General features: G+C 36.7%; 1 protein-coding gene, 1 long non-coding RNA gene and 1 pseudogene across 2 annotated transcripts; 1 reads left to right on the forward strand and 2 right to left on the reverse strand.

Moving 5' to 3' along the window:
* Window positions 1–159: 159 nt before the first annotated feature.
* Window positions 160–12,636, reverse strand: LOC132615137 (flavin-containing monooxygenase FMO GS-OX-like 4; annotated as a pseudogene).
* Window positions 5,794–9,774, reverse strand: LOC132640433 (uncharacterized). Its single transcript, XR_009582236.1, has 2 exons — window positions 9,579–9,774; window positions 5,794–6,042 (listed from the first exon to the last, which is right to left on the reverse strand). It is a non-coding gene; the product is annotated as an uncharacterized LOC132640433 (long non-coding RNA).
* Window positions 12,637–13,901: 1,265 nt separating the features above from the next.
* LOC132640422 (zeatin O-glucosyltransferase-like) lies at window positions 13,902–15,648 on the forward strand. The gene has a single exon (XM_060357016.1). The coding sequence runs from the start codon at window positions 14,144–14,146 to the stop codon at window positions 15,530–15,532; it is 1,389 nt and encodes a 462-aa protein (XP_060212999.1). The 5' UTR covers window positions 13,902–14,143; the 3' UTR covers window positions 15,533–15,648.
* The last annotated feature ends 11,236 nt before the right edge of the window (window positions 15,649–26,884 follow it).

The raw sequence follows: 26,884 nt of genomic DNA on the forward strand, positions 1-26,884 counted from the left end.
TTTTCGTAAGAAAATGAATGTCCACTTCTTAGTGAGTTTTGTTATTTAAATAATGCACTTGATAGGAAATAAGAAAGCAATGGAAGAGGGGATTTAAGAAAATGAGAGGTATGAAAATGACGAGTTGCAATTGGAATTGACAAAGGAATAATTTCCGGAAGTAGTTATTATTATAATTCTAAAAAAGTTATTCAACTACATACTTCCTGTAACGACAGAAATAACCAAATCAGGAATAATACATGCCACATTTACCATAAATATCATCTCGATAGCTTTTGTACTTGAGCTAGTAGTTCAGGAATATATTGTAACGAAGTCTTCATGAGCTTGAATGATCAAGTCATCGTCATCCCACTGGTCACGATATCTCTCAGGCTCAGTCTTTCTCTTCTCCCCAGTGCTAAAATACATTTGCTTTCTCCATTCTTCAGGAGGCAGAGATCCACACTCAGCAGCTAACCAGTCTTCATAATCTAACTGTAAAGATGAGATCAATAAGTCAAGAACTTAAGAAATCATAAAATTTTAGTATCTTTTAAGGTTGAGACTGGTGAAAAGAAATGGCATATGTCTTTTGGGTGCACAGAGAAGCTTCATTCATATGATTAATTGCAGTTCTGCTGTTGTGTGCTTCTAAAGTTCATCCTTTTATCTCATCGGAAATTTTTTGAAGGGGCACAAAGAAGATTCTTCCACATCCACTTTATGGTTAATAAATGACACTTGAAGAATGAGTACTAGAGCTGCTTCCTTACCTTGAATTGGCATAGCCATGCAGTGTTACTCTGCAAAAACTAGTTTAGCCACATAAAGATGTATACATTCCCAACACATTGGTATCAACCAGTCAAGTTTGCTCATAATGTTAGGAACTTACTATTCTTTCGTTAATTTTTCCGAAACACTTCTTATTTCTTTTATAACTAGGTTGCATAATCTACTCCAACTCAAGAAGGAAAAAAGAAAGGATCAGTTGAAAAGAGAACGGAAGTTTCAATCATTGAACAAGTTTTGTCAGGTTTTATACCTGAAAATCCAAATTGTGAGTGTATCGTTTTGGAATGCGAGAGGCATCCAAGGATGAGTATAATGCTTCGGTATCAGCAATCATATCTTCCTTCGACGGGAAAGAAATTCAACCAGATAAAACACCAGCAGTCCACTTGCTTTGTAATTCAAAACGGGGAAACGGAAGAAGCTGGTGCACACCAAAGCAAACACTTTACACCATGTCCACCATGCATCTAAACTGTAAATTGACAAACCTAATCCCAGGACCCTGTTATTTACCTTCCATGGCAGCCCAAGAAATGAAAGACTCGGAGCAAAGGCTGGTGGAAAAATGTGCTTGTAAAGTGGCCCAACACGATTGTCATCCGCAGTCACTATCCCATTAGTTTCAAGGAAAGGGAAATGATATTTGTACCTGGGAGAAATTGAATAGCATCATTACTGATACTTCATCCTCCCATTCAATTTCAGATCATTTTCTATTGTTCCTTCCAATTTACTCTCCGATAATTATTACATGAAAGTAATCTACCACTTTCCTGATGAATCTTTACGGATATACAACGAAACTCACATAAAGAATATTTGTTTTAGTATAACATAACTCTCTTTAATATCTGGAATGGATAGATTAACTTTTACCCTTTTTTACCAAATTATCAATAACCAGCCAGTATTTATGGACTCTATTCTGATCCTGATCTGCTGTAGAGGCATATCAACAACTTTATTAACTGGTTCCACCACCACCCATAATCTACCTGTACCATCCATTCCTTTTTGGTTATTTGTTCACCACAACAATTACATGAACCTATGAAAAATAAACATGTGCCACCTACTTCCATTTTTTCTAAAAAGAGAAACAAAAAAGCTACCTGATGTCACCTTAGTTTCTTTCATTTTGTTTATGATTGGCAAAAGGCAAATAATGGCTAATCAGACTGACCCTGTGCAATGTAGGATGATATCAGCATAGACTTTGGACCCGTCTTGAAAATTGACTCTACCATCTATACCAACAGCATCAATCTGCATTATATAGCCAGTATAAGTTATTTCCAATAACGCGAAGATTCAGCATAAAGAATCGACAATCCCCAAAACATTACTCAAGTTATTAACAACTTTACCATAGAGTGGAGCCAAAGATTTTCATATCCATGCAGCTTTGTGGGAGTCCCACTTAGAGCAGATCTAGAAGAAATATGGACCGCTTTAGCAACTGCAGCAATTTCTCTGGAGATATCAGTAGCACTTGTGGCACCCCCTATGACAACAATGACCGGCAAACCATTCATTATATCCTCTGAATGCAATACCAATAAAGGGAAAAATGCACATGACACATACTTGATCTCGAAAAGGCTCAGGAGCGCGGTAATTGTGGCTGTGGATATGCTTTCCTGGCCATACTTCGATTCCTAAAAAGGCAGAGGCCTTTGGTTAGAAACTCTTACTACTGCATTTTGAAATAGACAAACCTGAGTAAGGATATATTACAATGTGCAGTCGAAAAGTATACACGCAATGCTGATGCTCAAAAAGATCCAACTTTGATTGTTCACCGGCAGTTAAAGACTTGTAGGTTGTTGATGAAGTTGGCAAAATTACCATAGTTCAAAATCTTAGCAGAAATAAAAAGTTAGGCGATTTCTTCCCATCAACCTAAACCTTGGTGGGCAGAGTTACTCGAGACATGATGAGAGGATGAAGTGCAGGGTGAAATAGTTGAGATGCGCGCTAGCTGTTATTAAGAAAAAAGTAAAAGGAAACACATCCAAACTGATGGACCTTTAGAACATTTTAATATTAAATGATATTGTATTAAAGTGCATTATGCCATTGACACACGTTTTGTGTTGCTGCATTCACATTTTAATCCTTTTTATTTGTGGCCATTAAGAGGCAGTGAATGGTCTCTTTGAACTCTCACGTTCTGGTGGCATAATGAGGCCATAAGTTTCTTTGTAAATCATTTCTCCATTATCACATTAACTTATCCACATTCTTCTTGTAACTCATGTAACCCCTAAGAAATAATTCTCTCATTATTTACTCACATTATTATCCCATTTCTCTTCCAATTCACTCCAAGGATGAATTTCTAAACTATAAACAGAAGTCTTCCGTAGCTTTTGGTGGGTAGAGAAAAATATAGAGTGCATGAAAACTGAGTTATAAAAAAGAGAGCTTTATTTAGTTGAAGGAAGGTGTTTTTTTGGTGGAGCTTTAGACTCAAGAGTTTGTTGAGTTATACGATGTGGTCGGGCTGTTGTATCCTGGAGGGGACAAGTCAGGAAGATTACTGCTGGACTGGTAAAGATTTCTTGCAGTGGGCTTGAATCTCCTTAAAGAGAGCTAGATAACTGTGCCGCAGCCTAAAGATACTTTATTTTCTTATTATTTTTCAGTTGTAATTGTATTTTCACCAACAATTAAGGAGATTCAATGGCCACAATCGAAAAATCCGCGAATGTCAAAGTGGGAGATCTTAACAAGCCATTTCGGTTCAATGGTACTCATTTCAAGAGATGAAAGGGTAAAGTACTTTTCTACTTAAGTCTTTTCAATATTTCTTATGTGTTAACTGAGAATTCAAATAAAGTAAACAACTCTTCCATGCATGATGAATAACTTATTTCTCTTCAAGAAAAAGTTGAAAAGTACGATGAAGATTCATATAAGTGTCGGTATTATATTCTTAATTGTCTATCAGATAATTTTTATGATTATTATGATAGAAATTACTCTACTGCAACGAAAATTTGAAAAGCATTGCAGAGTAAATATGATACCGAGGAGGTTGGAGCGAAAAAATATGCTGCTAGTAGATTTTTTTTGTTTCCAAATGGTGGACAACAAATCAGTGGTAGACCAAGCTCAAGACTTTATAATGATCATTTGGAAGCTCAGGTCCGAGGAGATCAAAATTGGAGATAACCTTATTGTTTGTGGCATAATAGATAAACTTCCACTTTCATGGAAGGAATTTCAAAAAACTATGTGCCACAAACAAAAACTTCACTTGAGACGTTGATTATGCAAATCCGCATGGAAGAAGAGGCAAGGAGCAAGATGCACTTTTGCAAACGGAAGAGAGCACCTTACAACCCGTCACAAATAAGGTAAATTTAATTACTTCAAATAATGCTGCTCCTAATGCTCACAAAAATAATTCTTTGAAGCCTAAGAAGAAAATGTTCAAGAAAAATAATAGTAGACCTCCCAAGAAAAATAATGGTGGTAATAAGTAATAACCAAGCACAAAATCAACAAGTACAAAATGGAGGATCATGCTTTGTCTGTGGCAAGAGTGGACATATTGCTTGATTTTGAAAGTTTCGGAAACGTGGTCCTAACCTCAGGCGAACGTTACCGAAGAGCCACTTGTGGCGGTGATAACAGACATAGATATGGTTGAAAATGTTGATGGTTGGTGGGCTGATTCTGGTGCAAACCATCATGTCTGCTATGACAAAGATTGGTTCAAAGTGTATACTCCTTTTGAGGAGCCCAAAACCATCATGCTTGGTGCTTCTTACACCACTCAAGTGCTTGGAAAGGGAGATGTCGAGTTGAGCTTCACTTCTGGAAGGGTATTAACTTTAAAAAATGTACTTTTGTACTCTTTCCATGAGAAAAAATTTGATGTCTAGTGTTACGGTTCTCTTTTTACGCGGTGTTAAGGCATAAAAGGCTACTACGAAATCGTTGTTGCTCTTTCGGACTTTGTTTCGAAAAAGAGTCGCCACCTAATTTTTAGGAAATTAGGAAAATCAGTTTTGAAGAGTTTATTCAAATACCGTGAAAAAACTTCGTAATCTAGAGTTCTAGATAAGGGTTCTGATGATCCCCTGGGAAAGGTGTTAGGCACCCCAGTATTAAGGATCCGTACTATACGGTTGACCTTCGAATTCCAGTCTATGAGTATTTGCTTAAACTACTTATTTTGTGTTTATTTTCACGTAAAAAGAACTGTCATGCATATCATATATTTTGAAAGAATGTATCCCCTTTATTTATAGAGGTATCGTAGTTTCGGATTTATATCATCCGAGAATAAGTAGTTTCCTTTTTATATATGAGAATAAGTATAAGTTTGAAAAAAATGTAAAGAAAATGCTATTTATGAGTTATTTATATTATACTCATACACCGGAGCTCGGGTTGACTCGTATTGTACGTTTTAGTATTATCCGGAACTTTATATTACCCGTAGGTTCTTAAGATGTTTATAAAGAGCATTTTATATGTTAAAAGAAGTATACCCCATCTGTAAATGCTCGTCTTTTTGGGCCTGTTCTCGGCCAAAATTGTACAAGATTTTGAAGATCTTTCGCTATCTTTAATTTTCAGGAAAGGAGTTATATTTTTGTTAAAAATCTGGTCTGTTTTTTAAGAGTCAAGTATAGAACTGATCCAATTTTCCCATAATTTTCTAGCAATTGAGGTAAACTGTTTACGCCCAAACCGTTTGCGTTGAGCTTCCTTTTATATGACTAAACCGAGTGAATTTTGTAAAAAAAAAAAAATAGTTTGTAATAAGAGTCATTTGAGTTTGACAACCAGTTTTGGAAACACCTTTGTTTTGTCAAAAATGTTGCTAACTTTTGAGTTAGAAAAACCGTATCAATTTACACTTGAAATAGTTTTAGGAATCCCTTTTTATACTTAGTTTTGAAAACGTTATGTTTGCCTGTGGGTTTAAAAAAAAAAATCGCTTGGGGATCTAAAGTCATCTAAACGGCATATGAACTGTTGTCCTAAGATGGCTAATTCCAACCATAAAATATTTCTACTATAATATGAGTTTGATACAAGTTACCAATACATCAAAATTGAAATGAAAAGCAAATATAACAATGTAAATGGAGCCAAAGTTAGACTAGGGGCGTACCAAGCCCCCCAGTTAGCCATTTTCACCCATGGCTGGGCCTTCCGCGGGCCTAGCTACTTTCTTTATCTTCGCAGACTTGATTTTGAATGAATTTCCTATTGGGCCTAAGGCCCAATAGGTGGGCTTGACTGGACCCGATTGGTCATGAGAGTAAAGGGGGGAGAAAAAAAAAGGGAACCGGTTAGTTTATAAACACTGAACTTATCAAAAACATATTCATAAACATACACATATTTAACAATTATATGTGACCTATACTTACCCCTTTTGCTTCTAAAATAGTGTTCATTTTAATTCGAGATTCAGAATGATATGAGGACTAGGTCCTAACCCTATGTCCCCGATGTCACACAAGTTCCAAGGGGCTTCTATGAACCCCAGACATGGCTAACACCGGGAGGAGTAGGAAAACCCCGAACTACCACACCTTGTCTTGGATTAATGAAGCTAATAAAGAAACTAAGAGAGTATATGGCACTGGCAATGCATTTTATCATCAGCACTCATTGCAAGTCACAATATTCTACAATTGAGAATGATAAATTGTGCAGCACACAACAATCAGGAAGTTCCATTATCAATCAGGGAATGGCATGTTCATATTAACACATAGGAGGTAAGTAAATGAGTTGGGCAGTTCAAACAAGTAGTAGCAGAATGGAAACAATCACTTTCAGTATGAAGCACAACCTAGGTGGTAATTTGAATGTGATAGAAAGTTGAGGCAATGTGAACTATGATGCATAAAAGGCTATAAGCTAAGCATGGATCACAAGATGAAATACAGGCCAGTTACAAATTGGGGAAGCAACACAAGCAACATTAATCTTAAAAAAAAAAAAAGGGAAAGAACACAGTCACTCAGGCTAAGAATTGAGACATGGCATACAGATAGGGACAGGGCAAGAACTATCAGACTAAGTAATCTGCAGTAATTCAGTTGGCATGGAAAGATTATCAAAGGAGCAGGAGTGATTTTACAGGTTTTAGAGAATTCACACTTCAATCTTACAGTGAGAAAAATAAATCATTCAAATCAAGTTTTAACCTTAGGAGGCATCATTTCAAAAAGATAGGCAAAGGCAAAGTCAAGGTAATAATCCAATGACTCAATAGGCTGTGTGTGTATGTGTGATCAAGTTCAGTGAGAAGATACTAGCAAAAGCATTCAATTCTATTCACATGAGTTCAGAGAGCACATTTTAAGAGACAAGCCATGGTTCAAAGAAAGAAGGGGAGGGGGGGGGGGGGGGGGCAGCATACAGGATTTGTTACCAAAGAAAGGAAGACAACATCTCATGCTAACTCTATTTCTGTTTAGGCAGACTACACAGGCTTAAGAAAAGGGGCAAGGACAGGCATGTGATAGGTGCAGTAAAAGTGATTTAAACAAACAAGGAAGGCAAACAACAAATACCAAAACTATGTCATGACTCTTGAACCGAAATCCACACAATATGCCATCATGAGACAGTGATCAGCTATATGAGAACTAAATGAGAGCAGTAGTCAAGTATGCAAGCAGTATATAAAGGTCATGAATCACTCCAGTGGGGGGGGGGGGGGGGGGGGGAGCATAGAAGGCATAGATGATCAACATGGTTCAAGTCAACAACTAGCATGGTAGGTAAGGCAAGGTAAGACAAATGCCCTGATGCAAGGCCTCAACAATGGTTGATGGAAATATTCTTGATGTTGGACACTTAAGTAAACATTATACGTATACAACATAGGTAAATCACCCTTACATCACTTGAAACTCACAGAGAAGGAAAAACATGATAAGAAGAGGACACACAGCACATATGACAATCACACAGATCTTCCTTTAATGGCAAAAGCAAGTAGAAGAAAGTGTAACAGTATAACATTTTAGTGAAAGCAAGCATAAAGTGATCAGTTTAACATGAGCAGGTGATGATTTAGATAGTGATGAAGCAAACAGGAGCAGAACAGGACCCTGGAGATTCAGGTTTCAGGGCTGCAAAGTAAACAAACTAAGGTACAATGTTTCCTGATTTCTAAAGCAAACATGACTTTATGCATGAACACAGAGGAGGCATAATAAGAACCCTTTCATGGGACACAGAACTGGATTTAGGTGATACTTAGGCATAGGAGGGCAAAAAAATCAAGGCAAAGGACCAACTAAATGGCACAAAACCAACATCCACTTTACTTGAGTTGGAGCCATGTTAGGTTAGGACAGAAAAACTAAGGTATCAAGCTTATTTAAGCATGCAGGTTGGAAAATCAAGATAGCATGTTTAAGCAAATGAATATAAGAAGCAACATAGAGTATGGTCCAGATTCCAAGTCAAACCACCAAACATTTTCAAAGCATGAAGACTAGGCAAGTTGTCTAAACATATAAGGATGCAGAAGAAGTAGCAGCTTGGGAGATCACTAAGTGACACAGGGTTGTGTACTCATAGAAATGCACCATGACAGCCTTAGTACACCTTATAATATAGACCAAGGACCTTACAAGAGGATAAACAAACAATATGGCATACGTAATGAGAGCAAGTCATCCAAACAGGCCATAACCCCTCAATAATAGACTAGCATAGGAGGCAAGGTGATCAGAATTTTAGAGGAGAAGCCTCATACAATCTTTAAGAGCTAGAACCAATTAGAGGCAAACCATCCTTTACATTTTTACAGTTGTTTCAAGCCAACTGATCCCTCTATTACCAAAATAAGTAGAATGCACACTGTACATAAAAAAAAAAAAAAACACAAAGAGGATATGTCAAAGCAAGACTAAATCATTTAGCATTTAGATTCACACAACAATTTTAGCCTAGCATGCCTCATTTAAACTCCAGAATTAAGACACAAGATAGCACAAAATAGGACATTGTGAACAAAATGACTTGAACCATCAAGAGCCAAACTGGAACTACCTTATAACATGATTAATCCTATCAACTTACTTTACTCATAAACAATCAATATAACCAGCTAATCCATTTGATATTAATCCAACATTTTGAATATTCTAAAGAGGATCTAATATCCTTCTTCACAACCTTCAATTTCAAAACCAAAAGACAATAACATTAACCGATACCATTTACACTAATCTAACAATCCCAAACATCAATCAATCAACAATTAATATCATAGCAACCAAAACTAAAGCTAAAATACACACTAACACTAATACTAACTAAAAACATAGAATAAACAAAATATTAACAGAAGGGAAAAAACAATAACCAAAATAAGAATTAACTTTTGTAGGCACAGGCGAATCAAGAATGGACTTGAGGAGCTTCTTCCCTCTTCCAAAACTGAGCCACCAACACCAAAGCAGCGTAAAAAAATCAAAAACAAACTTTTGACTCAGAGGAGATTTAAAAACCTCAAAAATACTAAAAATTTATACTCAAAGAGCTCTTAAACTTGAATATTTTCAAGTGTAAAGCTCTCATTTTCGGATTTTCACCCTTTTAAGCTTGTTTCCGCTTGTCCCCTTTTTAAAAAAACTGAATATGGGGTTCTATTTATAGAATTCTAGGTACAACATAGTTTTAACCAGTTTACACTCAGATCTATCAATAAAGGGCTAAGATTCAAAGATAGCAACAATCAACGACTGCAACTACTCCTAAAAGCTATAAAAATGAATAATAATAAAAGAAAACAAGGATTGTACCTTTAAGGGTTCGTTTGGATGCGAATTTGTGATAAAAATCGTGAAAAGGACGAAGCAATAAATGCTCCGTCCTTTTCACTGTCACAACCACTCCTCATACACGCCATTTATCACCAAAAATGGTGGAGCAGTGGCAGGGGGTAGGGGAAGACAGAGAGGCAGCTAGGGTTTACCCCTAGCCCCTCTTGGAACTTTGCAAATGAAGTCCCTTCGTTCCTTTGTTTATTCAGGAGGGAGTATTATAACGGACGTAGGTCGGGTCAGCCCTAAATGGGCTGAACCTGGCCCTTATTTTTTTTTAATTCAAAAATGTTTTGTATATTATAAGCGTATATCAAATGTATATATATCCGTGGGGCAGAATAGGAATTTTAGTATAATAGGTCGTTATTTAAAGTACGTAGTAGTAACAAGAAATAATTAAACGAGGTCAAACAAAGACGTAATTAAATTAACAAGCGGTTTTGAAACTCATTTTGCAGAAATAGCCTTAAATTGACCCTTAATTGAATGAGGGTTGCAGTTATGACCAACCTTTGTAATCAATTGCAGAAATATCCTTGCAATTAACCATTTGCAAATATAGCCTTATTTTGATAATTAATTTAACCAATTAAAGCTATTTTGCATTAATTTCCTTAATTAATTTGCCCATGGCTTGGACATTTCAATTAAGGCCATTTACAATTCAGCATTTGCAAAATTGACCCCAGCTATATTGAACCATGAATCGGCTAATTATGAGGTGGTCATTTATGCAAGAATAACAATAATTAAACTAAAATCACAATTTTAAAACAACTTCGCCAAAATTGGCACAAATATACACACATAGTAATAATTTAGAGTTTGAGGGGTAAAATTGTATATTCTCTTAATTATTCAAATTCCTTGGATATAAAAATAAAATAAATTACTTTCTATCTAATTTTCTTTGATTTTGCTGGATTAAATGAACAATTGTTTAAAATTGTCCTATTGCTGGCAAATTATAAAAATGCTCTAAAGATGCCGATAATTTTCTGAATAATTAATAGATCCTTGAAGGTTCCCCTATTAATTTGTAGAAGTAAAATATTAACCTAAATAACTGTTTAAAATTATTCAAAATTTTTTGTGAGCGTGCAAAATTATCTTATTTATTATCCAAGGACCCTGAGTAAATAAAATAAATTACAGGAGGTCAAAAATCAGGTGTCAACATCTAGTTTTCTTCTTAATAAGGCAGGCTTCAAACATATTATTGAGTCTGAGCAATATGTAATAGCGAAAAAGGGTATTTTTGTGGGAAAGGGGTATGCTAGTGATGGGTTGTTCAACTTGAATGTTGAGATGAATAAAGTTTCAAATTCTGTTTACATGCTTTCTTCTACTAATTTTTGGCATGCTCGTTTGTGTCATATTAATTATCGTTATGTGGGAATCATGATTAGTTTAGGATTAATCCCAATGATTAAAAGAATTTTGAAAAATGTGAGGCTTGTAGTAAAGCCAAAATCACAAAAAGGGCTCATTTTCAAGTTGAAAGAAAAACTGAATTGTTAGAGTTAATTCACACTAATATTTGTGAACTTGGAGGACATAGATATTTTATCACTTTTATTGATGACTTTTGTAAGTATACATATGTTTTCTTGATGAAAAATTAAAGTAATGCTTTCGAAAATTTTAAAATTTATCTCCATGAAGTTGAAAATCAGTTTGGTAGAAAAATAAAAATAATTAGAAGTGATAGAGGTCGTAAATATGAGTCTAATGAGTTTAATTCTTTTGTTAGATCATTAAGAATAATTCATGAAACTAGTCCACCTTATTTTCCTGCGTCTAATGGTGTAGAGGAGAGAAAAAATAGAACTTTGGTTGCATTAACAAATGTCATGCTTATTGAGTCAAGTGCACCTCTAAATTTTTGGAGCGAAGGTATTTTGACTTCTTGTTATGTATTGAATCGTGTGCCTCATAAAAAGACAAAATTAACACTGTTTGAATTGTGGAAAGGTCACAAGCTAAATTTGGGATATTTAAGAGTTTGAGGTTGTTTAGCCTATGTAAGGTTAATGGATCCCAAAATTTCTAACTTAGTAAAAAAGTTATTACTTGTGCTTTTCTTGGTTATGCTTCAAATAGTACAACCTATAGATGTTTTAGTCTTGAAGATAATATAAGTAATAGAATCAGGTGATGCTAATTTTCATGAAAATAAATTTTCATTTGATTCTAAAAATAATGGGGGATAGGACTAACGAAAATATTTTGTCACTACCTAATTCTTCTACTTCTATTTTGAAAAATAAAGAAAAAGATGATTTTGAGTTAAAAAGAAGTAAAAGAGATAGTGTATAAAAAAATTTTGTCTTGATTTTTATGTTTTTAATGTTGGAGATGACTCTCTTACTTTACAAGAAGCTTTATTTTCACATGATTTTATTTTTTGGAAAGAGACTGTAAATGATGAAATGAAATCACTTATTTCCGATAAAACTTGGAAGTTAGTTGATTTACCACCGGGTTGTAAAACAATTGGTGCAACTGGGTCCTAAGAAAAAAGTTGAAACCGGATGGGTCTCGGGTCCTATCGGGCTTTTTCGTGGCCTCAAAAGGATAGTCACGAACACCCATTACTTCCCTAGGAAGGTTTGTCCGAAGTGATGAATAAAGACTTGAATGAACAATTCTTCGATTCGGGTTGACTCCAATTGGATCGGACTCTGTAGCTGGAGTGTACATCCATGTGCCTCCTAGTTGATTTTCGCGCTCGAATACAGTGGCGGAGTCAGAATTTTATTAAGGGGGTTCAAAAATATAAAGAAGTAAACGCACGAAGAAGTCAAGGGATTCAACATCTCCTATTTATATAAAAAAAATAATTCTAACTTAATATATACAGTGTAATTTTTCGTTGAAGGGGTTTCGGATAAAACCCCCTTGGCTCAACCTAGCTTCGCCCCTGCTCGAATACAATTACGTTGCGACCTTCACGTTGGAGTTCTCGGTCTGTAACTAGGCCCGCAGCACCAGCCCCAATAACAGCAACGTTCTTGGATGTATTTTGAGGCATTGCAAAGAATCTGAAGTTTGATGCAAGCTATTCGAAGTTAGCAAGTCATGGAGAATGCTAAGGAACAAATGAAAGAGTTATTACTGAACAGACTTGTTCTTACAAGAACTCAATATCGAAGAGAAATGATTTACAGAGTAAATTCATGTCCTAGAAATAGTAAAGGAAAATGAGAGGAAAAGTTAGTTACTACAAAGTATAAACTATTTGTGGCGGGAAATATCTGATCTCGTGGCTCGCTCAGTTGCCAGATTTTCTTCATTACCAACTTCTAGTTTGGAACTTAAACTAAGGGGGGTAAATGAACAGTTTGAGCTGAATTTGGCAGGTTAAAATGGATGATTGTCCAACTCTGTCCAAAAACTATTTGGACTGAGATGAGTTGGTTAAGATGAGCCAAACAAGGGTGGAGTACATAAATACCCGCTTTTGGAACTGCCATTTAATTTATACCCGAAGTTAAAATATTTTTGTAAGTTTACCCGCTTCGGAGAAAACTTCAATTGTACGTGACTAAAGTGGAAAATTCTCATCTGACTTTAGATATTTTTATCAGAAGTGTCGCCTTATAAAGGTCAAGTTAAACATGAGACATTTTTACCTGAAATTTGATATGATTTGTCAAGGCCAACTTCAGACTTTTTTTTTTACTAAAGTTGTTGACTTGACAAGACCAAACTTTGGATATTTGTTAATGAAATTATGGCCTTGACAAGGCTTCTGGTAATGGCTTGCCAAGGCCACTTCAGATATTTTTTTCTAAAGTTATGACATTGACAATATCTAACTTCATTGTGAAAAAATAAACTCACGCAACGATTTATCTAATGAAACTACGACAGCTACTAATCCAGCCTATCAATTAAATAAGACTGACAACCACGACCCAGTTACCTGGACTTTGAGATAATAGAATTTCGCGCAACAAATCAGAACAAGAAATGTAAATTGCATACTTTAACATTAGTAGTCACGTTTGTTCCAACTTCTGTCATTTTTGTCTGAAGTTTTGGCCTTAACAAGATCTAACTTTAGATATATTTTTTTGATGACAAGGGATCCGCACATCTTATCCCTACTTCATGCGCAATAAATATCCATAACAAATACTAATAGAGAAAGCATTACATAACATTTTAAAAAAAAAAAATAACCAAATAATGCGATAACCGAAGCACAAGAAATAACAAATAGTAACAAGAATCAAAACACAAGTAACTACAAGAATAATGCTACTACTGGTACGAATATCCAAAAATATTCCACAATTTAACCATTATTATTATTTCCTTGCTCAGGAGCCACTTTATCTAATATAGTTGCGAGTTGCATACAGCATATATACCACTAGATTTTCTTTAAGCTGTACAATGCTGTCGGTAGGTTCAAAGTGATAATTTACATAAGCGGTCATCACTTGAACATATGAGAAACTGACTGCCCCTTGTGTCTTTTTTTTTTTTTTTTTTTTTCCATTTTCCATTTTAGTTCTATTCCTTTTTTTGCAATGGCTATGAACTCATCAGACAATAATATTCTTCAGCTCAATGAAGTAATAGTAGCCATGGTTCCGTGGCCTGAACACGGCCATCTAAACCCACTATTTCTTCTTTCTCGCTTCATCGCTTCCCATAACATTCCAGTACACTTCCTCAGCCTCACTGCCCGAAACCAAGATCTGAAAAAACGCCTTCAAGGTGCACAAAGAAATGCCAGTGATGACAATTTACATTTTTCTAACCTCTCAGCTTCTGAGAGTGATAAAGAGGTGTTGTTGGAAAAACTAGGGGAATCTATTTGTGAAAGATGCCATGAACTCTCGAAAAATACTAAAAGATTGGTCATCATTCATGATTGTTTGATGATAACTTACATAGGGGATTTGTGTTCAATTCCCAACTTAAAGTGTTATTTTTTCCACTCTATTTCATCTTTCGTTAGGTATTCGACTCTACGGCAAGTTGTTGATATAGTTGATGAAGATCAGGACAAATTGATTCAGCAATTAGGCGATGAGTTTCCAACTGTGGAGAGCACTTTTGGCCCTAATTTGGAGGAGTATATAAAAGAAGAACGCGAATGGAAGTTAAGTTCTGGAGTTATCATGAACTCCTTCAGAGAATTGGAAGGCAAGTATCTTGATTCACTTTCTATTTATGTAGATAATAATAAGCCATTGTGGTGTCTTGGTCCATTTCACATGCTACTCGAATCTTCAATTGATATTCGCGATACAAGTGCTCAACATGTATGCCTGGAATTTCTCGATAAGCAAGATGTTAGGTCGGTACTATTCGTGTCATTTGGAACCACCACTACATTATCACAGGAGCAAGTGAATGAGCTCGCGCTTGGTTTAGAACAGAGCAATCATAAGTTTATATGGGTAATAAGAGAAGCGGACGATGAAAGGATGGACATGGAGAATAATTCCGAGGGCAAAGATGTGAAGATTGAATTGCCAAAAGGGTTCGAAGAAAGAGTAAAAGGGAGAGGAATGGTGGTGAGAAATTGGGCACCCCAATTGGAAATCTTGGGGCATCCATCTACAGGCGGGTTTATGAGTCATTGTGGATGGAACTCTTGTATGGAAAGCATTAGTATGGGAGTTCCCATAGCATCTTGGCCAATTCATGTTGACCAACCTTATAACACCGTGTTTGTAACGAACGTGTTAAAGATTGGAATCTCCGTGTGGAATTGGACTCGCAGAGAGGAAGTAGTACCAGCGGCAGCTATTGAGAAATCTGTCAAGACTTTGATGGGTACGCCAGAAGGGGACAAGATGAGGCAGAGGGCTGTGGAGTTGAGTAATAAAATCAAGAACTCTGTTAGCCATGGAGGACTTGCACGCAAGGAGGTGGAATATTTCATCTCTAGTATTACCAATAACTAACTTCCATTGTGAATTGCCTAATGTTGTGTGACATTTGGCTTTGTTCAAATTCTCATATTCAGTGATGTTAACGTTGGTGTTTCCTTTGGGAATAAGATTCAGGTTTTTGTATTCAATTTGAGGCTTTAGCAAACTTGAGATAATGTATATCTTTCCACTGGCATTTTTAGAACTGTTAAAAATTAAATGCAGACTTTCTAAATACTCTACTTGTGAGAATAATATTTTTCCATGAAAGAAATAACACCAAGAATTATGTTAGCATATAATTAGCTGGATCTCACAGTAACTGTTGAAGCTGAAATGGAGGATCAAAATTTAGATTAAAAAATTGGACATGATTGTCTGACCTTTATTAATAGTAGGAAGTTAGTATAAAGCTACTGGAAGTTGATATTTTTGATAACAATCTAACAAGCTCAAATGTAAGAGGAGCTAAGATAAAATGAAGAGAGATGGAGGGCAGAGAGAGAGAGCAGTTATGGAGGAAAATATCTACTTTATTGAAAATGAGTCTCTCTGATAGATAAAACACATGGACACTATATTTATACATTTCCATTCTTCTAGTGACAGTTGTATTGAGCTGTCACTCTAAGTACCTCCTAATTAACTTCTTAACAAACTTAACTAGCTCCTAATTAGTTGACCGGTTGACCTGCCACATCAGCTTGACATTCTAGCTCAACATTCCCCCTCAAGCTGATGGCTTGAAGAGGTCTAGCACTCCAAGTTTATGAAGCAGTTGACCATGTTGAAACTTTCCCAGGCTCTTCGTAAGAAGATCAGCTAATTGCTCTTTAGTAGGAACATGATTGGTTCTCACCATGCCTTGACTGATTCTTTCTCTTACAAAGTAGCAATCAATATCTATGTGTTTAGTCCTCTCATGGAATATTGGATTGGCAGCTATTTGTATTGCAGCTTTACTGTCACACATAAGCTCAATTGGTTGTCTTATCTTCACTACAATTTCATTAAACAGCCCTACCAACCAGGTCAGTTCAGCAGTGCAAGCAGCCATGCTTCTAAACTCTGCTTCTGCTGAACTTCTAGAGACAATATCCTTTTTCTTTGACTTCCATGATATTAGAGCACCTCCAAACTTTACTAAATAACCAGTTACAGATCTTTTAGTCTACAAGCATGCTCCCAGTCACTATTACAATAGGCAACTAGTTGATCTGAATGTTCTGCATGCATGAACAAACCAAGTCCAGGGTTGCCTTTAACATATATCGCAGCCCTATGTGTTGCTTCCATGTGAGACACCTTAGGACTATGCATAAATTGACTTAACATTTGGACTGAGAAATCTAGGTCTAGACTTGTCATTGTAAGATATAACAATCTTCCCACCAGTCTCTGATGTGCACTAGCATCTCTTAGAGCTTCATCACTGCCAGCTGCTTCATTTGGGATGCATTGATCATACTCTACACATGTCAGTTTCTCAATTCAAGTGGAGTGCCACCAGGATTTGCTCCACTCAGACCTGCTTCTTGTATCAGTTCCAAAGTATACTTTCTTTGACACAACACAATGCCTTTCTTTGATCTAGCCACTTCAATTCCCAGAAAGAACTTGAGTTCTCCCAAGTCCTTTATTTTGAAACTTTTCTGCAGATTTTCTCTAGCTTGATTAACTAGCTCTTTACTGTTTCCTGTCAGTAGTAAATCATCCACATAAATCAAAATCATAACCAGCTCACCACATGACCTTTTTGTGAACAAACTGTAACCACAGTGGCTTTGTAAAAAGCCCATTTGGACTAGTGCATCTGTCAGTTTCTTGTTCCATTGCCTTGGGGCTTGCTTCAACCCATATAAGGATTTATGGAGTTTGCAGACCTTCAAACTCTCCCCTGTCTAGCAAACCCCTCTGGGATGTGCATATATACTTCCTCAAGAAGATCACCATTGAGAAAAGCATTATGCACATCCATTTGGTAGATAACCCACTGATTAGCAGCAGCAAGAGCAATGATTGACCTCATTGTTACTGTTTTAGCAATTGGTGAAAAAGTCTCTGAATAGTCCAAGCCAGTCTTCTGACTGAACCCTTTAGCCACTAGTTTGGCTTCATACCTCTCCACCTCCCATTTAGAATTTTACTTGACTTTGTAGACCCGCTTGCATCCAATGAGAGACTTACCAGGTGGTAAATCCACAATAGACCAGGTTTTGTTAACCTCTAGAGTATCAATTTCCAGCTTCATTGCATGAAGCCACTTGGGATCAGTTGCAGATTCATTGTATGATGTAGGTTCAATAATGAAGGAATACACAGATAAGGCATGCTGATAAGATGGACTGAGGTTAGAATATGACACATAAGAGTTCATAGGATAGGCACATGAAGAGAAAGAAGGGACATAAGGTGTGTAGTAGTCTTGAAGCCAAGAAGGAGGGTGCTTGGTTCTAGAGGATTTTCTGGGAAACATGTGAACTGGTGGAGGAGCATCTGAAATATCTAGTGGATGAGGAGAGGATGAAGTATCTGCATTAGAAGACAGAGGAATTGAACCTATAGAGTCATGTGTGGAACCATGAGAAAGGGAGAAAGGATTTTTCTGAACTTGAGTGATTAAAGGAGATGAGGAAGACTCCTGAGTAGAGGACTCGAAGTTGGAGTAAAAGGAAAAATGCTAGAGGACAAGTCCAGGACTGGAAATAAAGGAGTCCCATCTGATTTCATGTAAAGGAAAGGAAATATATTTTCTTCAAATACAACATTTCTACTGACAAAGAAGGACTTGAAATGTATATCATAGATGATATATCCCTTTTGAGTGGGAGAATAACCCATGAACACCCCCGGAACAGCTCTAGCAACAAACTTATCATGAGTTTTAGCTGGAGAATAGTAACTAAGGCAACCAAAGACTCTTAAGCGTGAAAGAGATGGTGGATGTTTATAAATTTATTCAAAAGGTGATTTGAAGTGAAGTAATTTGGAAGGTATTCTGTTAAGAAAGTATACAACTGTAGCGACACACTCTCCCTAAAATCTTAAGGGAATTCCAACTTGAAATCTTAAGGATCTAGCAATGTTTAAGATAGTTCTATGCTTTCTTTCTACAACCCCATTATGTTGAGGTGTAAACACGATGAAGTCTGATGCAAAATACCAAGACTAGAAAGTAAGGCTAAAAATTTAGTGCTCAGAAACTCACAACCATTATCTGTCCTTAGAACCTTTGCAGTAGTAGAGAACAGATTTTTTATTCTTGTCAGAAAATCTCTCAGGACAACAATGACTTCAGACTTGAACTGAATAATAAACAACCATGTAAATCTAGTGTGATAATCTAAACAAAGTACCTTATATTACAATGAGTAGGTACTCTATATGGTCCCTAAATGTCACAATGCAGTAAAGCAAATGCAGATGTAGATTTAGAACTACTGAGAGAGTAAGGTAGTTTTGTATATTTAGCTAATGGACACACAATGAATGTCATGTTTTCTGATAACATCCATAGGGGCATGCCCCATCCTTCTATGCCATAGAGTATTAGAATCAGATACCTGATTAGTTGTGTTGACACACTATATTCTTGAAACTGCTGAGATTATAAAGATGATTGATCCTTGAGAATGTATAACCCTTGCTCTTCTCTACCAATCCCTTTCACCAAACCAGTGTGAAGATCCTGAAATATGACAAAGTCAGGAAAGAATGAAACTGAACACCTTAGTTCCTTTGTGATCTCAGAGACTGCTAGGAGGTTGAACTTAAAGTCTGGTAAGTATAGAACATTAGAGTTTGTTTGATTGTTCAGTACATTAGCAGTTCCTTTATGTGTTACTGACACTACCATTTGGAAAATGTACATTACTTCTTTCAGCCTCAAGTATCACACACTTAGTTTGTAGCATCTCAAGTTTGGTTATCATATGATCTGTGGCACTTGAATCCACTATCCATCTATTACACATTTTATTAGTAACTAATGCTGCTAGTATACCTGCACTAGTAGTTGAGATAGATGTTATACCCCGTATTTTTGTACGATGAATTATTTGTAAAGCTAATCGACATAAGTCCAAGGACAAGATTATTTTTGGATATGAGACAGGGACTTTTAATCTCTGATTGTAATTAGTGCATGAATTGCTTATGAATTTTAATTGGTATAGAAATATTAGTGGAGATTAGGGATCGATTAACCATGATTAAATTATTAAGTGGGGATTAGAGCCTAATTAACATTAATCAAGTTATTAGTGTGCCAAGTGGACCCCACCATGGCATGGCCAAATCTGATTGGCCCATGCTATGAGTGGGACACATGTCACTTATAGGGGCAGCACATATATATCATATATGATGACTAACGGAATAAGTCATCCACCTCATTTATTCATCTTCAACATTGTTGAATTAGAGAGCTAGAGAGAGAAGCTCCAGCCATGGCAGCTCACGGCCATGGCTGTGCAAATTGAGCTCATAATTCTTGATGTCAAATTTAATTTTCTAAGGTACTTCAATCAATTAAGGGTGGCTAACAACGTGGATTTGATCATTGGGGGCAGTAAGAATGTTGTCATTTTAATTCACCAATTCCGGCAAATTAAGGAGCTAAGCTTATTAAGGTAAGATGTAATCCTTTTCTACATGTTTTAGAGGTGGTTTGAAATTGTTATAATTTGTTAAATGTGAATTGGGTATAAGGAATTATGTATGTTGATGTTGAGGTGTTGTTTGAGCCGTGTATGGGGCTGTTCTAATTAGAAATGGTGAATTAATTTTAATTAGCATTGTGCTTGTTGTTGTCATGGATTATATGATGAGAGTGAAGGAATTAAATGGCTAAAGTTGAAGTTGTATTTGTTTTGTGGGCTGTTTTAAGGACTTATTGTGAGATTAAGGTAATTTTCTTGCATATGAATGAATGACGTTGTAGCCGTGTGTGTGTTGATATGATTCACAAATTTGGATGAAAAGAGTATATGAGATAATGCATAAGGAGCGTATGTGGTTTGGTTGGTGTATTTGTAGACGTTCGTAAGATTATCGGGCATCTTTTTATGTTGTGATTAGGGGCTGTTTTGGGCATGTTGTTATTCTTGTTGAATTGGAAGAATAAGTATAGTTAAGATTATACATTGTGTCGTTATAATGGTTGGGCTGTTATAAGGTCGTTTCGATGAAAGTGTTATGACTATAGATCATTAGGAATAACTTGAATATGTCGTAATCGTATATAGATTATTACCGAATGTTGTAATATGTGGGCTGATTGGAATGTTATGCGGGCTGTTCGGAGTATCCTTGAATCATGCCTTGATTAGGCTTGATATAGTACTTGCACGTGTGGTTGTTGATGTTGGTTTGGTTGTTTTATAGTTGGCTTGAACATAAGGGAAACACCGTCTAATTTTCTAGAAACAAGCTACTAACGTTGGAATACATTTTGAACCTTCCCGTAGCTTGACCATAATTCTTGACGTCTTAATATAGGTTGAGATACTTCGGGCAACGTATATGTATTGTGTCTTGGATAAGCGTTAAAGGTATGTAAAGCTATCCCTTCTTTCTTTTGGCATGTCTTAGATATAAGTGACGTGTGATATGAGCTTTGGGGTAATTCTATTCATAAGTTTCGAGTGTGATTCATGATTCTTATTCACTTCTTGATATTAGAACTCTTAAGGTAATTGAGCTATTGCCTCTCAAGTCTTCTCTACGTTGGATAGTAGTCGGTATGTATAAGCTCCTATTCTTAGAGACTCTACGATGACTAATGTCCTTGACTTCCATAAGCTATTTCATATTATCTTGATACATGTCTATGATTCCTGAGGCTCTATTTGATATAGTCCATAGTGACATTTAAAGGGTACTCAACATGACTATCGCCTTTGATACTCGAGTGTTAGTTATTCCACTTATTCTATTGAGTCTCAGATGATGATTTAGTTGCATGTGGTTGCTCATGATATTCTACTCGTGCATACTGTTATCGTGTCATTCACCGAGTCCCGGGCCGGGTATGTATTCGTGCACAGTTTCACTGCATTGTTCACCGAGTCCCTCACTAGAGGGCCAGGTACGGTATATGTATATGATGATATGATTATGGCACCGAGTCCCATGATGGGCCGGGTGTGGTATACGTGTACACGACTTTATTCACCGAGTCCCATAATGGGCCGGGTATGGTTTATGATAATGATATGCATGATTTTGTTTCATAATGCACAGGTACAGTGATTTCTTGATTATCATACTTGTCTCCTGGAATCTCCACTTCAATTATGATCTTCCTTAATGTATTTCATGCTTTATATACTCAGTACATATCTCGTACTGACCCCCTTTCTTCGGGGGGCTGCGTTTCATGCCCGCAGGTGCAGATACTCGCTTTGGTGATCCTCCAGCTTAGGATTTCAACTCAGCTGTCTTGGAGTGCTCCATTGTTCCGGAGCCTAGACTTTTGGTACAGATCTTTTGGTGTATATATATGTTTATCCAGGGGTACGGCGGGGCCCTGTCCCGTCATATGTCACTGTTGATACTCTTAGAGGTCTGTAGACATATGTGTGGGTTGTGTATAAGTTTGTTCAGCTGTGTCTATACAATGTGCTATGGATATGTTCGTATGTAGTGGCAGCCTTGTCGGCTTGCGCATGATATTGATATGTAGTGGCAGCCTTGCCGGCTTGCATATCATCTTATGATTTGATCAGTTGTGACTCCTCAGGAGACAGTTATCTGGACATATATATATGATGACTTTATGAACCTTCGGAGTTCTTTTGCAAGTTTCCATATTGTTCATAGTTTCAATTTGGCTATATCTAACAGGTACGTATATGAGTGTCCAGCTCGGGCACTAGTCATGGCCCATGGGGTTGGGTCATGACAAAAGTGGTATCAGAGCAGTTCATCCTCGGAGTGTCTACAGACCGTGTCTAGTAAAGTCTTGTTTATCGGTGTGTTGTGCACCACATCTATAAACAGGAAGCTACAGGACATTTAGGATGTTACCTTTCTTTCGTATCTAAGATCGTGCGATAGAGCCTAGACATAGGACATGAAATTCCTTATACTAACCCTTGATTTCAACTGAAGAACGACATCGACAGTAGAAAGTGACTGATGATATTGGAAGCTACAAAGTACACAGGTAAGCAACGGTGCGAAAGATGCATGTCGGATAAGGTAAGAATATTGAAGTATGATTGAAATGTAAAGTTGAAGAATGAAAGGGAAGGTAGATAGGAAGGTATAACAGGACAGATCGCTAAAGGATCAAGTACGTCTCGAGGTGTGATATATGAGGTAAGTTTCGACATCCTTATACTTTTACTTGAAATTGGGAGCCCTGTGTGGCTATGATATGATATGAAATATACGTATATATGTTGGCCCTGTGAGGCATTGTTGGTATTTCCTGCGTGCAAGTTTTGGGATAAGTAAGAAATACAGAGGAAACTCTGCCAAAATTTTCCTAGAAATAAAAAGAGAATGAGATATAGGTTCTTGATATTCTTGAAAGGTCGTGTCAACAGTAATGATAGGATTTGACCAAGTTACAAGTCTGACTTCGAGAAATAAGTTAACTGTTGAATTGATGGTAATAGTAATTATGAGGTCAAGATCAATATGGTAAAAAGGAAATGTTAAGACAATTTGGAAGGGCTTGTGATAATAAAAGATGATTTAGAAAGGGCTGGCAAATCTTAATAGAGTGTTATGTTGAGATATCAACTGAATAAATCAGTAGGGATAAATTACGACGAGTTTATAGTTAAAATGAGTAATAGTATGATTGAGACAAGAGTACGGAAGAGGAAGAATTGTGACGAATATGAATGTATTGATAAGACAGCTTGTGAGATATTAAGGGTAAGATTGATCAGAAAGGGTTAAGTACGCCTACTCCACAGAGTGTAATTAAACCATAGTAAGAGTCGTGAATCCTTAAGGTTAAGAAGTGTTATACCATAGGGTTAATTACGAACAGAATATTATGGGAATACAATAAAGATTGTTATGAAATGAGTAAATCCTAGTGAGGAACTGACTAAAGGATATGACGTGGTCTATACGACTGAGGTATGAAGGCAAATGTGAAATGGAAAGGCAAGGTATAGAATGAATGAGAAAGAGTTATAAAGTTCTTTTATAGGAAAGGTTCAGAATACAGATTATGTGATAACGGAAATGAAAGTGAGCACAAGAAAAGAATGAGTTAATTGAAAGAAGGAAGCGAGCGAGATAACAGTGCAGTAATAAGTTACGGCATGTATAGCCGAGAACACGAGTAATATAAGTGACAGAATTGTGAAAGACCAAACTACAGAAAGATGAGCAACGAAGCAGAATAAGTGCCAGAAAATGAATGGTATGATAAGAACAAATAGGGATGAACAGAATACGGAAGGGATTATGCAGAAGTAGTGTTTTCCGAAGGGTACAGAGGTAGCACGAGATTCCTCGTGTATAGAACAAAAGATGGACATAGACTGGAGAAATGGTAAGAGAATTCAAAAAGGAAACACCTAAGATAGACGTGATTAATTGAGTACGAGTATAGAACAAAAGGGAAATATATAGCTATGAACTTAAAGGTGTAATACGACGACAAGGTGATAAGATAAGACCATGATTAAGACGAACTTGATATGATTTTAAGTTAGAAGCCAGCGTTGGGTAAAAAACAAGGGTAAAAGAGCATAAGGCACAAAGGAGTACTGCGTATATGATTTCACCTTGAAAATAGTGAAATCCTTAAAGGACAAAGACTGTAGGCCTGAGGAACAAATAATGTGTTGTAAATTTATCAATGGAAACAGATGATATAGGTTGGGATAAAGATAATATTACAAGAACTTTGGACGCTTATCATAGAAAAATAAGTGCTATCTAATTGAGAATTTGGAACGACTATAAGTACTAATTAATTACTGGTTGGAGTAAGTGGAATGTGGCCTTGGACGAGTTTCTACATGGGTTGCATTACTTGAGTACAGATGATTAGATGGGATTTTGTACTATACATAGAAGAGTTCTCATCGCTTCGAGATTTTGTTAAGATTTCGTACCCGGATAATCAAAGTTATAGATTATAAAGGAAGGACACAGATATGGCACAGTTGGGATCAAATGAATTTGAGATTGGAAATAGGGACATAAAGCAGAATATAAACAAATAATGGTATAAGTACAACCCCAAAGGGGGGAAGCGGGTGAGAGCAAAGTAAGTGTAAGATGGAAACGATTGACGCTACAATATATTTGATATGAATGCTTAAACTTCAAGTGAGATCCCTTGCTAAAACAAGTTAGTAAGATCTGAAGGCCAGCAATAAACGGATAGAAGTCAGGCTGGTATTTGAGACAAGACCGAGGATCATTTGTAAAGATCTTATATGATATGACATTAGGAAGTGGGTGCTTGTAAAAATAAAGAGTACGACAAGAGAATGATAACGAGTAACTTAAGAGATATTATAAAGGATAGCTACGCTATACTGGGTTAAAGACTAAAATGTTGGCAATAGAGTTGTTCGCTAATGATATTGCGACTTATAAGTAGTAAGGAGAAGGGATAGAGAATCTCCTATAGTAGAATACAAGAAAAATCAAAGGGTGAATAAGGGAAAGGAAAGGAGTATGACAAGATGGGCTACAAGCGAGTTTTAGTACGGATGAGATATGTAAAGCAGAATGATTCAGGAGAAGGAAAGACTATGACTACGATTGGATATATATTATACAAGTTGTACAAGAATAGTTATGCAACCAACGAATGTCTGTATACTAAGAATGAGACCAAGTGAGTACTTGATAAAAAGAGTAAGGATTTAGTAATAACAATGCAGTTGTGATAATTTAGGTACATCAAGGAAAGATGTAAAGATTGTTTAAGCTAAATTACCGAGACAGAATTAATACTAAGGGCAAATAGGACATGGCCATAGTTGAGTCGAAGGTTTATCCCGATATCGATTGTAAGATAAGAGAAGAGAAGGCAAGGTAAAACATGAAGACTAGTCAGACGACGCTAAGGTATTTCTTGGGCTAATTTGAGCACCTACGCATATTCTTATAATGTCATGACCCAATTCGCGAGTCGTGGTGGCACCTACACTAGCCCTCCGAGTAGGCGAACCACATTACCAATAACAAGTTAAATAAGGGAAAAATTTAATAAGAATAAGTTATCAAGTCTTAAATACTTATCATAACTAGAAATGTCACGACAATCCCGAAATCTGGTCAAAGGGTACAAGAGCGCTAACATAGTATGGAATATAAGTCTGAAAATACCCGAAGGCTACATATTGTCTGTTGAATACAAAAAACAGAAATAAATAGAGGAGGTCCTTCAGGGGCCACGAATGACCAAATAGCTCACCCTGAATTACTGAGAGACGTCACCCTCGCGTATCAGCCACGGGGTGTAGAACTGGAACCTGGATCGTACTCTGCACTCAACAAAAGTGCAACAAGAGTAGTATCAGTAAAACACTTGTACCCGTAAGCATCATAGGCCGACAATGATTAGATAACACATGAAGAAGTTGAAACCAACAAGTAGCACATAGAGCAGACAGGTATGGTCACGCATCATATACAAGTAAAGTGTAAAGGAATCACGAAATCAACCAAGATAGATATAATTCACAAAACGATCAGTCAAATATATGAGTGGATGAATACAATGCAATGCAATAGTCACCTCTCTCACTCCACTCCCGTACACACATGCTAAGGGCAGTGCCTCAAAGCCATGACCCATGGGGGACCCACGAAGTCCATGTACCACCGTGCTCTCCGGCAGAAACCTCGGAGGCTATTAATCACTCTCAATCTCCGGCAAAGTCCTCAGAGTCTCTCTATCACTCTCCATCTCCGGCAAAGACCTCAGAGTCTCTCAAACACTCACCTCACCAATCATCACAACAATAATATGGGAAACATGTCATGCATGATATCAGTCTCAACAATATCGCCAATATAAATCAACAAGTACAATTCATATTACTGTCCACTGTTCAATTATCAATATTGCCATTCCTTTTCATGTGATGAGTGAACTAGTATGTGACGGAGATACAACCAAGTGATAATCGTAGAAATAACACATTTGGCGACAAGCCCACACAACAGCTGACAGAACCAACCTAATTGGAATTTCACCTCCACTTCATGACCGAAGGCCTATCATGCTATCCCCGTCACTTTCTACAACTACATACGATTCTCTAATCAGAGTCTAACTAAAGTAGACCGTAACCTACCTCAATGCCGAGCGGGTGCCACGAACAATCAAACTAATGTCTTCCCTTTACGTAGAGCCTCTGAACGATCAAAATCTATAAAATATGCGATTTA

Source organism: Lycium barbarum, chromosome 1 (assembly GCF_019175385.1).
Source record: "Lycium barbarum isolate Lr01 chromosome 1, ASM1917538v2, whole genome shotgun sequence".
NCBI classification, from domain to species: domain Eukaryota; kingdom Viridiplantae; phylum Streptophyta; class Magnoliopsida; order Solanales; family Solanaceae; genus Lycium; species Lycium barbarum.